Source organism: Microcebus murinus, chromosome 18 (genome assembly GCF_040939455.1).
Source record: "Microcebus murinus isolate Inina chromosome 18, M.murinus_Inina_mat1.0, whole genome shotgun sequence".
NCBI classification, from domain to species: Eukaryota; Metazoa; Chordata; class Mammalia; order Primates; family Cheirogaleidae; genus Microcebus; species Microcebus murinus.
The window spans coordinates 40,823,628-40,838,309 of NC_134121.1; the positions used below are offsets into that span (position 1 = coordinate 40,823,628).

General features: G+C 42.2%; 1 protein-coding gene across 3 annotated transcripts in view; it reads left to right on the plus strand.

The window, feature by feature from the left end:
* SOCS7 (suppressor of cytokine signaling 7) overlaps positions 1-14,682 on the plus strand; it is a 34,138-nt gene that overhangs the window by 13,175 nt on the left and 6,281 nt on the right. For all 3 annotated transcript variants that reach the window (XM_012765958.2, XM_012765959.2, XM_012765960.2), the window contains 4 exons: positions 285-453; positions 4,784-4,912; positions 10,807-10,942; positions 11,362-11,512. In XM_012765958.2, the coding sequence (XP_012621412.1) occupies positions 285-453; positions 4,784-4,912; positions 10,807-10,942; positions 11,362-11,482 (555 nt within the window). In that variant the 3' untranslated portion in view covers positions 11,483-11,512. The remainder of the gene's footprint in view (positions 1-284; positions 454-4,783; positions 4,913-10,806; positions 10,943-11,361; positions 11,513-14,682) is intronic.

Consider the following 14,682-nt stretch of genomic DNA (forward strand, 5'->3'; position numbering starts at 1 on the left):
CATAGTCTATAAGCTGATTTTGATAGATAACTGCCCCCTTCCCTTTTCTTTTCTGGATAGGGCCCTTGGTAATGGAATTGTAGAATTATTCTTTTGTCATCTTGGAGTACTAAAAGTATAATGAGCGTGATGTTCGTTGCTAATGGTCGAGACACTTGTAGTGGCTTTTACCTATTGACATGTTTTGGAGAATGGGAGGTTTTTCCATGGTAAGATAGACTGTACTGAAAACTTTGACATTTCTCTGTTCTGATAACTAGTTGACTGCTTCCTGTCTTTGATAGTGTGGTTGGTATTGGGGGCCAATGAATTGGGAAGATGCAGAGATGAAGCTGAAAGGGAAGCCAGATGGTTCTTTCCTGGTACGAGACAGTTCTGATCCTCGTTACATCCTGAGCCTCAGTTTCCGATCACAGGGTATCACCCACCACACTAGAATGGAGCACTACAGAGGTAAGAGATGCTAGTGTTTTAGGAGAGCCTTTTTCCCTCTTTGCCTTTCTCCACTTCTGCTGTCTGATTTTTTTTTTTTTTTTTTTTTTTTTTTTTTTTTGAGACAGAGTCTCATTTGTTGCCTAGGCTAGAGTGAGTGCCATGGCGTCAGTCTAGCTCACAGCAACCTCAAACTCCTGGGCTCAAGCAATCCTGCTGCCTCAGCCTCCCGAGTAGCTGGGATTACAGGCATGCGCCACCATGCCCGGCTAATTTTTTCTTTATATATTAGTTGGCCAATTAATTTCTTTCTATTTATAGTAGAGACAGGGTCTCGCTCTTGCTCAGGCTGGTTTCGAACCTCTGACCTTGAGCGATGTGCCCGCCTCAGCCTCCCAGAGAGCTAGGATTACAGGCGTGAGCCACCGCGCCCGGCTTGCTGTCTGATTTTTCAAAGGAAGGATACATAGGAATGGAACTATGGGTAGAGGAAGATCTCTTAGACTCAATTGAATGTTGATATGGGCACTGATTTCAGTCACTAGAAGAAAGGTTCTTGGGGTAAAAGGGAAGGGAGAGTAAGGGTTCCATTCAAAAGTCTTCTCAGCATCTTGTCTCCTAAATAGGAGGGCCTGAACAGAGCCGTTGAAGAGCCTTCCAAGAATAGAGCCAGTAAAACTACTTACGGGTAGAAGGAAGAAACAACCTAGGACCATTAGACAAATTCTACCAAGCTTTGCTCATAATTAACCTTACCATTTAGAGATACTTTCTGTTAAAATATACATACAAAGAGGAGAATATAGCTTTGATCCTGTGACTATTCTGTTCTGAATTTCTTTGCCTGATAGTCACTTCCTCCCAGGCAGCATGATGATGTTAATGTCCTCTTTTTGTCAGGTTTATAATTTCAGGAAATATTTATCAAAATGCTGAGTATTTATGGGATGAGTATGCTTTAGACTATCTGCCATCTTCCTGGTGGTGGTACTTCAAGTTCCAGTCATGCCTAGAAGTTGACTTGTTAAACACAGCTCTATGGATTGACTTTGCATCTGAACATGCTGTATTTGGGGCCAGAAACTTGTGATGGTCATTGGTTGTGGGGCTGGGTAATACATGCTTTGTCAAAATACCTGATAGGCTGGGCGCAGTGGCTCACACCTGTAATCCTAGCACTCTGGGAGGCCGAGGCGGGCGGAATGCTCAAGGTCGGGAGTTCAAAACCAGCCTGAGCAAGAGTGAGACCCGTCTCTACTATAAATAGAAAGAAATTAATTGGCCAACTAATGTATTAGCTGGGCATGGTGGCACATGCCTGTAGTCCCAGCTACTCGGGAGGCTGAGGCAGAAGGATCGCTTGAGTCCAGGAGTTTGAGGTTGCTGTGAGCTAGGTTGACACCACGGCACTCACTCTAGCCTTGGCAACAAAGCAAGACTTTGTCTCAAAAAAAACAAAAACAAAAAAAACCTGATAATGCTACAAAAAAAAATGTAGAGAACTTTGGGGAATTTCAGGGACTTGCCCCTCCCATCCCTCACAGTCTTTCCACGTGTGTTCAGGATTAAACAAATTTCTGTTAGACATTGCATCTCAAAAGCCCATGTCATGCTCTTCTCAGGCACCACGGAATCTTCCCACTCTGAGCCTGTGCTATGTTGGATTTATTTGCATCTGGTTCCCTTGTGAGGCAGGTAGTAGCTTTTTAGGTCAGCGTAGCTTTGTCTGTGGTTTCTTCTGCCACCATCTCTACCATAGAGATGAACGAAGAGAAAGGCCTGAGAATGAATTAAATAACTGTGTGTGGGGGAATCTACTACCTATTTTCCTGCTGTTCCTAAAAACAGAATTCAAATACAAGTAAAGTACAAAACAAAGGATTTCAGAGTGAAGTATTTTGTTAAACTATTAAAATGACTAGGCCATGGGAATGATGAATAAATGCTTGACCTTGAGGTTCCTGATAGGTGAGATGCCAGGAATGAGAGCTCTTTTGGATGGTTCTCCAATTACTTTTTATTCAAAGGGACTTTTCTTCCATGAATAAATGGAATTTTAACAGAAGTCTGTGGGCCTTTCAGTTGCCAATTTGCAGCAGAACATTTGTCTTCTTTTTAAATGATACTGTTAAGAGTAGCTAGAAAGACTCAAATCTGCAGTTGTTTTGAGTAATTAGTATACCTTTTTTGTATCCTTTTTGTGGGTGATTCCTTGGGAATCTAGTGCTTTAGTTTTTGAAGTTTGTTGTTTTGTTTTTTTTAAGTCATGGGAGTTCAGATTCCCTTTTCCCTTTGGGATTCTAAATTCCATTTATTCATGCACCCAGCTAATTTTTCTATTTTTAGTAGAGATGGGGTCTTGCTCAGTGATCCTCCAGCTTCAGCCTCTCAGAGTGCTAGGATTAGAGACATAAGCCACTGTGCCCAGCTCTTATGATTTTTTAATAGCATTTTCTTTTCTCTAGTTTTATTGTAAGAATGCAATATATTACATATAACATGCAATATATGTGTTAATCAACTGTTATTAAGACTTCTGGTCAACTGTTAGTAGTTAAGATTGATTGATTATTACTAGGCTAGCAGGGAAATAGTTAAGGTTTTTTTTTTTTTGAGACAGAGTTCTCGCTCTGTTGCCCTGGGTAGAGTGCAGAGTTATTATCATAGCCCACTGCAACTTCAGACTCTTGGGCTCAAGTGATTTAGGTCATTAAATATGCAATGTTCAATTTCAAATCAAAATTTTAGTTTATTAGTGGTCCAAAGCCTGGAAGAAGTGGTAGTCAGTTGGTGCAAAGTCTAGTGAATATGGTGGATGACAGAGTTTCCACATCCAGCCTCTGTAGTTTGAGTAGCATTGTTTGTTCCACATGTAGTTGAGCATTGTCATCCAAGAGGATTGGCCTGTCTCTATTAGTGACCAATTTTGGCTGCTTAATCTCAAGCATCTTCATCATTTCATCCAATTGGTTGCAGTAGGCATCTGCTGTAATCAGTGGACCAGGTTTTGTGAAGCTGTAGTGGATATTACCAGTGCTGGACCACCAAACAGATACTATTAGCCTTTTTTTTGATGAATATTTAGTTTTGGACTGTTTTGGCACTTCATCCATGTCCAGCCATTGTGCTGAATGCTCGCAATTGTCAAAAAGATTTAATTTTTCATCACATGTAACAATATGGTATACAAGTGGTTCACCCTGATGTCATGACAGCAAAGAAAAGTAAAGCTTCAAGATGATTTCTCTGTTGAAGCTCATTTAATCTATGCGGTACCCATCTATCCAGCTTCTTTACATTGCCCATTTGTTTCAGATGGTCCGATATTGTTGGAATAGTAATGTCAAACCTTGCTGCTAATTCACACATATGTTGAGATGAATTCACTTCCACTACAGCTTTCAGCTCATCATTATCCACCTTAGTCTCAGGTCACCTACGTGGCTCTTGAAAACAAGATTTTCAAGATTAAATCACCAGAACAGAACTTCTCAAACCATTGATGTACTGTGTATTCATTAGCCACATCCCTCCCAAACACTTTGTTGATATTTCGAACTGTCTGCACTGTGTTGGTTCCACAACGAAACTCATATTTGAAAATAACATGAATTTTTGACTTATCCATGGTTTATAAAAATTGCTCTAAAAAATTTAAAAACCATGTGTTTGAAATAATGAGGATCTACCTTCACAATAAAAATAAAACAAGAAATGTCAAAGTGAAATGTCAGAGATATCAACCGTCAAACTTAGTACTTAAGGAAATCAGACATTTCATATTAATAACCTAATAAATGTAAGAAGTCTGTGATTTAAGGATTAGTGCTCACACTTGACAACATTTTTTATGTCTTTTTTTCTGACTTGAATTTATTACATGTTGAGTATCCCTAACCTGAAATCTGAATGCTTCAAAATCCAGGACTTTTTGTGTGCCAATGTGATGCTCAAAGGAAATGGTCACTGGAGCATTTTGGCTTTCCATTTTTCAGATTAGAGATGCTCAGCCAGTAAGTAAGTATGATGCAGATATTCCAAAATCTGAAAAAATACAAAATCTGAAATATTTCTAGTCTCAGGCATTTCAAGTAAGAGATACTCAAACCTGTATTTACTTGTTTAACAAAAATTTTGTAAGACCTAGTTTGTGTCTTACGAAAGGCAGCATCTTTCTTCCTGCCACTTGTGGGATAAGCAGGAACAGGTGGCTTTAGGGACTTTTGACCCAGCTTGCCCACAAATTAATTGCTCTTCCAAAAGTGAGAATCATTGTTAAAGTGTTTAAACTAGCCTTTCATATCTTCTAAAGTAAGTTTTAAAATGTTCATTTCTTAATTTTTCATGGCAGGAACCTTCAGCCTATGGTGTCATCCCAAGTTTGAAGATCGCTGTCAGTCCGTTGTAGAGTTTATTAAGAGGGCCATTATGCACTCCAAGAATGGAAAGTTTCTCTATTTCTTAAGATCCAGGGTTCCAGGTAAGTCTGTAGTTATATTAATTAACTTGGATATGATCCAGTATAGTATCAAAATTCGTCCCCCTCAAAAGCCCACTTTTACTTAAAGCTTGTTTCCCTGGCTGTTAAAGCAACTACTCTTCCTACAGAATCCAGTGGTTAATCCCCTGACTTTGTACATTAATCCTTTAACATACTGAGGAGGAATCTTTGCTTCTCTGGCCACATGAATGAGAAAACTGCTCCTACCTCTGGTGTCCAGGCATCATGTGAACATTTGACATTCAGAGGTGTTTCCTTGTCCCTAATCCAGGCATCTCGATACTTAAATGTGAAACAGAGAGGTAAGAGCTCTTAGGTCATTTCCACAGGAACATGGAAGGTAAGGGAATGTCCACCAGAAAGGCAGTGGAGAGTGTCAAGGTGCCTGAATTCAGTTGCGCTCTGTTAGGAAGTATCTGCTGTGGGTTTTACTCATGTTGTGCTAAACTTGCTATCAAAGAGTATACTTTTTATTGTATCTCACCATTCCTACCATTGTTGAATACAAATACTTCTCCCCATTTGGGAGCACTGGGCAGTTCCCATCCTCATTGGTGTGGTTATATAGTCCTTCTGCCCACTAAGTTAGGGAGGTATCTGTATAATCTCTATTGGGGGGGGTAGAAGGGATGGTTTGGAGGAAGCTGCTTTTATAGTGTTGGGTAAAGCAAAATGACAGGCACATTCCTGTGAGGAATTTGTAAGATACAAACAGAACTTAAAATGAGAACTTCATGCGTTCCCATTGAATCAAATTAAGATTCATAAACAAAGGTGCCAAGAAATTGCTTTAAAATGTAGGAGTTGCAGGGGAGCCTCGGGCAGAACATCAGGAACAGGATTGAGCCAGGTGACAGGGATGTTGTTATAATCTTGGTGATTTAAATAAGGCATGACAGGGTGTGAACTGTATTAATTCTCACTTCATTTAGTATTTGCCTCAGTGCTGTCAACACAGTTGGGTCTTGTGCAGTTGACTTGGTTAAAAGGAAAAGATAGAAATCTTCCTTATAGGAATTGACTCTGCTTAGCCACTTTAAAAGTTTGTAGCTTTTGGGGGACTATTTATTTAACAAACATTTATTTTGTAACTCAGTGTCAAACACTTATTTTATAACTCAGTATGCCCTTAGAACTTATAGCCTCAAAGAGGGGACAGGTAGGAAGACAAAGGCAAGAGCATGTATTCAAGTCAGTGCAAAGCATGGCCATGACCAAAAGGGGCAGGATAGTCAGCTCTGCTATGGGCAAAACCAGGAAATCTCAGAGAGGATTCTGGACTCTGGAGCATTTCTTTACTTGTAGAATATTAAATGATTTCATGGAATCTTGGACTCCTCAGGTTCAGCTCATTTGATTCCACAAATGTGGCCTGTCTGGAGAAAAAAAAATTTTTTTTTTTAGACAGATTCTCACTTTGTTGCCTGGGCTAGAGTGCTGTGGTGTCAGCCTAGCTCACAGCAACCTCAAACTCCGGGGCTCAAGCTATCCTTCTGCCTCAGCCTCCCGAGTAGCTGGGACTACAGGCATGGGCCACCATGACCGGCTAGTTTTTTTTTTCTATATATATTAGTTGGCCAATTAATTTCTTTCTATTTTTAGTAGAGATGGGGGTCTTGCTCTTTCTCAGGCTGGTTTCAAACTCTTGACCTTGAGTGATCCACCCTCCTCGGCCTCCAGAGTGCTAGGATTACAGGTGTGAGCCACCGCACCCGGCCTTGTCTGGAGAAATTTTAACTAAGATTCTTTTTTTTTGAGACAGAGTCTCACTTGTTGCCCAGGCTAGAGTGAGTGCCTTGGCGTCAGCCTAGCTCACAGCAACCTCAAACTCCTGGGCTCAAGCGATCCTCCTGCCTCAGCCTCCCGAGTAGCTGGGATTACAGGCATGCGCCACCATGCCCGGCTAATTTTTTCTATATATATTAGTTGGCCAATTAATTTGTTTCTATTTATAGTAGAGACGAGGTCTCGCTCTTGCTCAGGCTGGTTTCGAACTCCTGACCTTGGGCAATCCACCCGCCTTGGCCTCCCAGAGAGCTAGGATTACAGGCATGAGCCACCGTGCCCGGCAGAAAAAATACCTTTAAAAAAAAAAATCACACTTTGAATTGGATAAATCTTTAAGGAAATTGGTTACTTCCTGTTTTATAACCATCATTAAGCTTATGATTACTTACTCAGTGACATGTCTTACCTCTATGTCAGAGTTTTTAAACTCAGCACTATTGACATTTTAGGCTGTACACTTTTTTGTTGTGGGGTCTGTCCTGTACTTTGGAGGAAGTTTAGCAGTAGCCTAAAGCAGTAGCCCACTGGATGCCAGAAGCACACCCCCCATCAAATTGTGGCAATCAAAATTATGTCTCCGTACATCCCCAGGGGCCACAATTGTGCCCAGTTGCAAACCACTGCTGTATACTATGGAGGTTAAAAAGTATAGTTTCTGGGGTCAGAGTGCCACCCCTCATCCAATTGGTTACTAGCTGTGTGATCTTAGTAAAATGGGGGTGATAATAGTGCCTACCTTATAGAGTTTTTTTGAGAAATGCAAGAAATAATTCATGTAAAACGTTTAAGACAATGCCTGGCTCAAAATAATGACTCAACAGGTGTTACTTTTTCTCAGTGGTCTCTTAAGATGTAGGCACACAGGAAGTGTTTAATGTGATATCTGTGGTGGTCTCCTGGCCCTGTAAAGGAGGTACTCAGGATACATTTGTAGAATCACACTCTGGGTGGCCCCTGGGATATCCTCTGGGATATCCTTTGTTGTTATTTTATCTTCCCTATCAAACTGCCAGGTCCTCCAGGACAAGAACTGTCTTTTCTTTGCTCTATATTATTTTGTATATTAGAACATTCACGTATTTGCTAAGATATCAGAGATATGCAGAATAGATTATTTCATGAATGCTTGTGAAAGAATTTCAGACTCCTTTCCTGGGGATTTATGACCAGAGTTTCTGGGCATCTCCCTAGTTAGTGGTTTGTCCTTATTTCCAGGGTATAGAGTTATGTCATTGATTTGGCTCCCTGCCTTGCTCTGGCTATATGGCCCCCTCTAGCAACTCTGTTAGACTCCCTGTGTATATGTGCAAACCACAGTTACTCCTGCCTTATTTTCTTCTTTATGTTTATTTGGTATACAGAATGGTATAATAAACCCTATGTACCCATCACCCAGCTCCAACAACCATTAGCCCATGTTCACATACCCATCCACTTCCTCATTGCATACTAGTGTTTCTGTTTAAGTGTACTTTATTGAAATGTAATATACATAAAAATGCATAAATCAATTTTTATGGACAGTCCTTATTATTTTGGATCAAACCCCAGGTATCTTATTATCTGTGAATATTTCAGTTTCTCTGAAAAGTAATGACTTTTTAAAAAAACTTATTTTAGAATATGTTTAGATTTATAGAAAAATTACAAAGATAGCACAAAGAGTTCCTGTATACCCCCATGACCAGTTTCCCCTATTATTAACATGTGACATTAGCATGCTACATTTGTCACAATTAATGAACCACTTTTTTAATGTGTGTGTGTGTATTTTATTTTAAGACAAGGTCTGTTTGTCTCTGTCACCCAAGGCTGGAGTGCAGTGGTGCCATCATGGCTCACTGCAGCCTTGAATTGAACTCCAAGCTCAAGTGATCTTCCTGTCTCAGTTACCCAAGTAGCTGGCACTACAGAGGCACACAGCATCATGCATGGGTAGTTTTTTAAATTTTTTGTAAAGATGGGGTCTCCCTATGTTGCTCAACCTGGAATACATTATTATTAACTAATGTCCACACTTTATTCAGATTTCCTTTTTACCTAATGTCCTTTTTCTGTTCCAGAATACCATCCATGGTACCACATTATATTTAGTTATCATGTCTCCTTAGGCCTCTCTTGGCTGTGACAGATAATGACATTTTATTTTATATTTATTTGTTTATTCATTTTTTTTATATACAGTCTCACTCTGTTGCCCAGGCTAGAGTGCCGTAGTGTCAGCCTAGCTCACAGCAATCTCAAACTCCTGGGCTTAAGCAATCCTCCTGCCTCAGCCTCCCGAGTAGCTGGGACTACAGGCATGCGCCACCATGCTCGGCTGATTTTTTCTATATATATTAGTTGACCAATTAATTTATTTCTATTTTATAGTAGAGATGGGGTCTAGCTCTTGCTCAGATTGGTTTCAAACTCCTGAACTCAAACGATCCTCCCGCCTCGGCCTCCCAGAGAGCTAGGATTACAGGCGTGAGCCACCGTGCCAGGCCTCCCGTATCTACTATAAATAGAAAGAAATTAATTGGCCAACTAATATATATAGAAAAAATTAGCCGGGCATGGTGGTGCCTGCCTGTAGTCCCAGCTACTTGGGAGGCTGAGGCAGGAGGATCACTTGAGCCCAGGAGATTGAGGTTGCTGTGAGCTAGGCAGATGCCATGGCACTCCAGCCCGGGTGACAGAATGAGACTCTGTCTCAAAAAAAAAAAAAAAAAAAAAAAAACTAAAAAAACTGTTTGACATTAAACCCCAATAATAGTAGATATTTTACTTTCCAACCAGTCGTGTCTACAGAATTTCTTTTGATATGACAATGGCTGAGAAAAGAATTCTTTCAAAGATTTTGCAGCTCAGATTTCTTGTCAAAGCAGTTTGCTTGTTTACCTTTCATAGCCTCTTTGTGGATTGAAACCAGAATATTCTTAGTTCCCTGAACCATTTCCAGTGTCCCTGCCATTCTGGATGTCTCCATGCTGTGGCATCAGCCCTGTGGGTGTTGGGGTGCCCCACGCCGAGCCTGCTACTGTCGATGCGGGGGGCTGTGGTGCTCCCGGTGAGGCTGGCCTTGGTCAGCAGGCCCTTTTGCACTGAGTAGTACACTCTCAGCTTGCCCAAGCACTGTAGTTGTTGTTCTTTTAAAAACATCATTCTCTTTTTCTCTGTTCCAATAAGCCAGCCTAAAATTTCAGAAGCAGGAAGAGAGGTGATGGGAAGTAGGTATAAGACGTGGCTAAACCTGATTGTCCTAACTTGAAGTGAGTGGCAGGAGTAATAGGCTTGTCAACTTTGATCCCAGCTATTGCCTTCTTCTTACCAGCCTCTCTACTTAACCAGTTGGAATTTGGTGGGGAGCCCTCTGAACAGCCTTTCTGAGTCTTCACCTTCAGGAAACTGCTAGATGTGTGGAACAGTGTGTCTTCTATTCCTATCAGGGATGCTTTTGATTCTTGCTCTGCCCTGAGAGCCTCAGGCCTGGAACTGCCCACTTGGCTCCAGGCAGAGTCTCTAACTTGGCATTATTCATAGGTCTGAGAAGTAAGACTCTCAGAGGTCGGGGAGGCCATTGGCAGAGGAGAATAAATTCCCTTGCGTGAAATATGATAGTGGTGCTTCTGCAGATGGAAATCAACAGCCCTTTGTGGAAGGGATTTTGCATAGAATTACATATATGAACGATAAAGAAGGCTCATTTCCCCTCCCTGGATTCTCTTTACAAGGGAAGTTGTATGGCCAAGTGCAGTGGCTCATGCCTTTAATCCTAGCACTCTGGGAGGCCAAGGTGGAAGGTTTGCTTGAGCTCAGGAGTTAAAGACCAGCCTGAGCAAGAGCAAGACCCCGTCTCTACTATAAATAGAAAAAACTAGCCGGGCATGGTGGCGCATGCCTGTAGTCTCAGCTACTCAGGAGGGTGAGGCAGGAGGATTGCTTGAGCCCAGGAGTTTGAGGTTGCTATGAGCTAGGCTGACGCCACAGCGGCACTTGCCCGGCAAGAGTGAGACTCTGTCTCCAAAAAAGAAGGGAGGAAGTTGGATAATAGTTAGCTCATTGTTCCCTCTGAATATTTCCCTTTGTTTTCGTTCTTGAAGGACTGCCACCAACTCCTGTCCAGCTGCTCTATCCAGTCTCCCGTTTCAGCAATGTCAAATCCCTCCAGCACCTTTGCAGATTCCGGATCCGACAGCTCGTCAGGATAGATCACATCCCGGATCTCCCACTGCCTAAGTACAGTGGGGTCATTAGGGTTGGGGCAGGAAGGGAGGGGGTGAGTTACAAATGTTAGTGAGGCCTGTAAGCTGCTTATGCAGAGCCTGGCATAAAATATTCACAGGTATTATCCTTTCACTTCTCCTGTGCCTTAGCTCCTAACTCTGGAACTGTCATATGGCAGCCAGAAGGGAAGAGAAAGTGTGTCTATCGGCCTCCCTTCTGCAATCTTTATGAAGAGTACAGTGGAAGTGGCAAGATTGCAGGAGACAGAACTATAATAAGTGAGAAAATAGGAATTTTGTTAGGTTGGCAGAGTCTTTGGTATATTCTTAACCATATAGGGAACAAAGATGGGTTGAACAAAGGAGGTATTTCTTTTATATTCTATATAAATAACCCTTTGTGTATGTATATCCCTTGTTTGTTTTCCACAGACCTCTGATCTCGTATATCCGAAAGTTCTACTACTATGATCCTCAGGAAGAGGTATACCTGTCTCTAAAGGAAGCGCAGCTCATTTCCAAACAGAAGCAGGAGGTGGAATCCTCCACGTAGCGAGGGGCCCCCTGCTGATCGCCACCAAGGGTAGGCACTCTCTGCCTCACTGTCTAGCCACATTGTTTCCTGGGCAGCTACCATCCTGCATGGAGCCCCATGCCCCACCCCTCATCTCCCTACATGTACAGCCCTTATCAGACATCTGTCCACAGAGTTACCAAATCTGATACTGAAGTCCCTAAGGGGCACATACCCCACTTGGGAGAAAAGCAGACAAACATGAAAAAGAAAGGCTCAAAGAATATTTTCCAAGAAACATGCAAGCTAATCACTAAACATAGGCATGGAGGAGGACACACAAGTGTGTGAATGTGCAGCCTTCTCTCATACTTTGGCTGATCTCCCTGACATTGTGCAAATTATATATAAAGCAGAAAACCAAAGGGGAAGAAAACTTCATCGAAGGAAATGTAGACATGCTATAATAGTAATAGGCATGTACTTCAGTGAGATCTCCACCGTGTCCCACAGCTTGGAATATGGGGATGAGGAAAACAGCTCACTCTTCTATTTAGAGTTGCATTTGGGCCATTGTAAAGTAAATTGTTCAAGAGAGTAAGTGAATTAAGTAAGGAATTCATTTAAGAGGCTGTTCCAGCCGGGCGCTGTGGCTCACGCCTGTAATCCTAGCACTCTGGGAGGCCGAGGCGGGCAATTGCTTGAGGTCAGGACTTCAAAACCAGCCTAAGGGCCGGTGGTGGCTCACACCTGTAATTCTAGCACTCTGGGAGGCCGAGGCGGGCGGATCGTTTGAGCTCAGGAGTTCGAAACCAACTTGAGCAAGAGCGAGACCCCGTCTCTACTATAAATAGAAACAAATTAATTGGCCAACTAATATATATAGAAAAAATTAGCCGGGCATGGTGGCGCATGCCTGTAGTCCCAGCTACTCGGGAGGCTGAGGCAGGAGGATTGCTTGAGCCCAGGAGTTTGAGGTTGCTGTGAGCTAGGCTGACGCCACGGCACTCACTCTAGCCTGGGCAACAAAGCGAGACTCTGTCTCAAAAAAAAAAAAAAACCAGCCTAAGCAAGAGTGAGACCCCGTCTCTACTATAAATAGAAAGGAATTAATTGGCCAACTAATACATAGAGAAAAAATTAGCCGGGCATGGTGACGCATGCCGGTAGTCCCAGCTACTTGGGAGGCTGAGGCAGCAGGATTGCTTGAGCCCAGGAGTCTGAGGTTGCTATGAGCTAGGCTGACGCCATGGCACTCACTCTAGCCTGGGCAACAAAGCGAGACTCTGTCTCTAAATAAATAAATAAAAAATAAGAGGCTGTTCTTCCATTACTATACTAACTGAGTTCTACTCATTTATTTTCCCATAAAATATCTTGGCATACTGGTTTGTGCAGATGAATTCTAATTAGTCTTTTAAATTGTATTAGTGAACATTGCAAAGCTGAGGTGAGGAGGGAACACAATTGTCAGAGAGCTGTGACTTTGCTGGTATTGGGGACAAGCAAGATCAACTGCCAGTGACTCCTGGCTTTCCTCTTAGTGTGTGGTGTTGTTTTTAAGCACTAAATACTTCTGCTTTTCACTTTCTCTGTTCCTCAGTCTAACCTCCACACAAAACAAAAGGGAAAAACCCACAGGAGCATTAGAGCAGAAAGGAGCCCTTAATCTCCACACCCTCTCTCATCTTTTCCTAATGGGAGAGAATGACAATTGGTGTTGAGGTCCCATGAGTTTCCTTCAGCCTGGCTAAGGCGAACCTAACTGTGTGTCTCTTTTTCTTTTCTTTTCTTTTTTTTTTTTTTTTTTAGATCAACCCTAATAGTTTAATAACTGTGTGTCTCATCTTGGCTCTTTAGAAGCCCCTGATCCTTTGCTATTTGGGGAAAGCATGTCAGCTGGGCTAATAAGGATTAATAAGAGGAAAAGAAATGGAGAAGAGAGGTTCAGGAATGGTAACTCTGGGAGGCAGCAGAGTTTTAACTTAAAGGATCCTGGACTGGGTGTACAATCTCTTACCATTTCTTCAATTATATATAAATTATATGCCTGAGAAGTGACTTCCAAAACCTGTAAGTGCTGTAATGCCTAGGCGGATTTCTCTGCATGGTGGCTTTGCAGTTGAGATTAGGGTGGGAACATAGAGGGGGACCTAGGGCAGTTCATTTGCCCAACTGCACCCCTGGGGAGTAGTTAGGACCTTCAGTTAGAGCACTACTTCAAGGAGCGCTGTGGCCACAGAAGGAGCCCACATAAACAGGAGCACATTCAGAGAAAGGCCTTAGGGTGGTGGAGTGCTCCAAACTTCATCATCTGGGGAATAAATGAAGGGAATAGAAATATGATTAAGCTGAAGTAGAGAAGTTTTAGGGTGGGACAGCTGAAGTATTTGATGAGTTTTCACTAAGGAAGAGTAATAAGCTTATTCTGTATGGTTCCAGTGGGGAGGAGGACAAGGACCAAAATAAATGAAAGTTACAATGAGTTAGATTTCAGTCCAGCTTTAGAAGAACCCTTTTAACAGATCCAAAGATGGGATGGTTTTCCTCAAGAGTTTTCATTCAGTAGTTAGCTGTATATGTAAGTACCAAGTGTGAATTGGGAATAGAGTGCTGAGCAGGACAGTCAAAGGCCCTGTTCTTCCTGAGCTTGTAAGGACAGACAGACAACAAACATGTAAATAAATGAATAAGTGATTTCAGGTGAATGTACATGTTATAAGGAAAATAAAACTGGTGAAGTTTAGTGATTAGTAGTGGGGTACTACTCAGATTTAGATGATCAGGAAAGGCCTTGTGAGGAGGTGACATTTCAACTGATATCTGAATATCAAGGAGTCAGCCATGGGAGGATATGGGAACAGAGCATTCTGGGCAAGGCAACCTACAAGTATAAAGGCCCTGCTGCCCCAGATGGGAAGGAGCATGGGATGATTAGGTAGAGTCTGGGGGTAGCCACTTGTCGTGAGTGTTGGGGCAGTCATGTATTGGCAAAGGTTTGAACTGAACTCCCACGTTCCTTTTTGCTGTGATAGTAGGAGTGTTGCCTGTAGCAAATAAGAAGTGTAATGCTATGTTTGCTGCTGATTTAGACCCTAGGACCCCTTGAAAAGGGGAAGTAACACTTCCCCAGGGGAAGGTCTTTAGGGTATGAAATTTGGCTCTTATGACTTCTTGTTGGTCAGGCTGGATGTAATTAGGGAGTTCTGAATGGCTTTCTTGGTCTGTGTGTGTTGTTA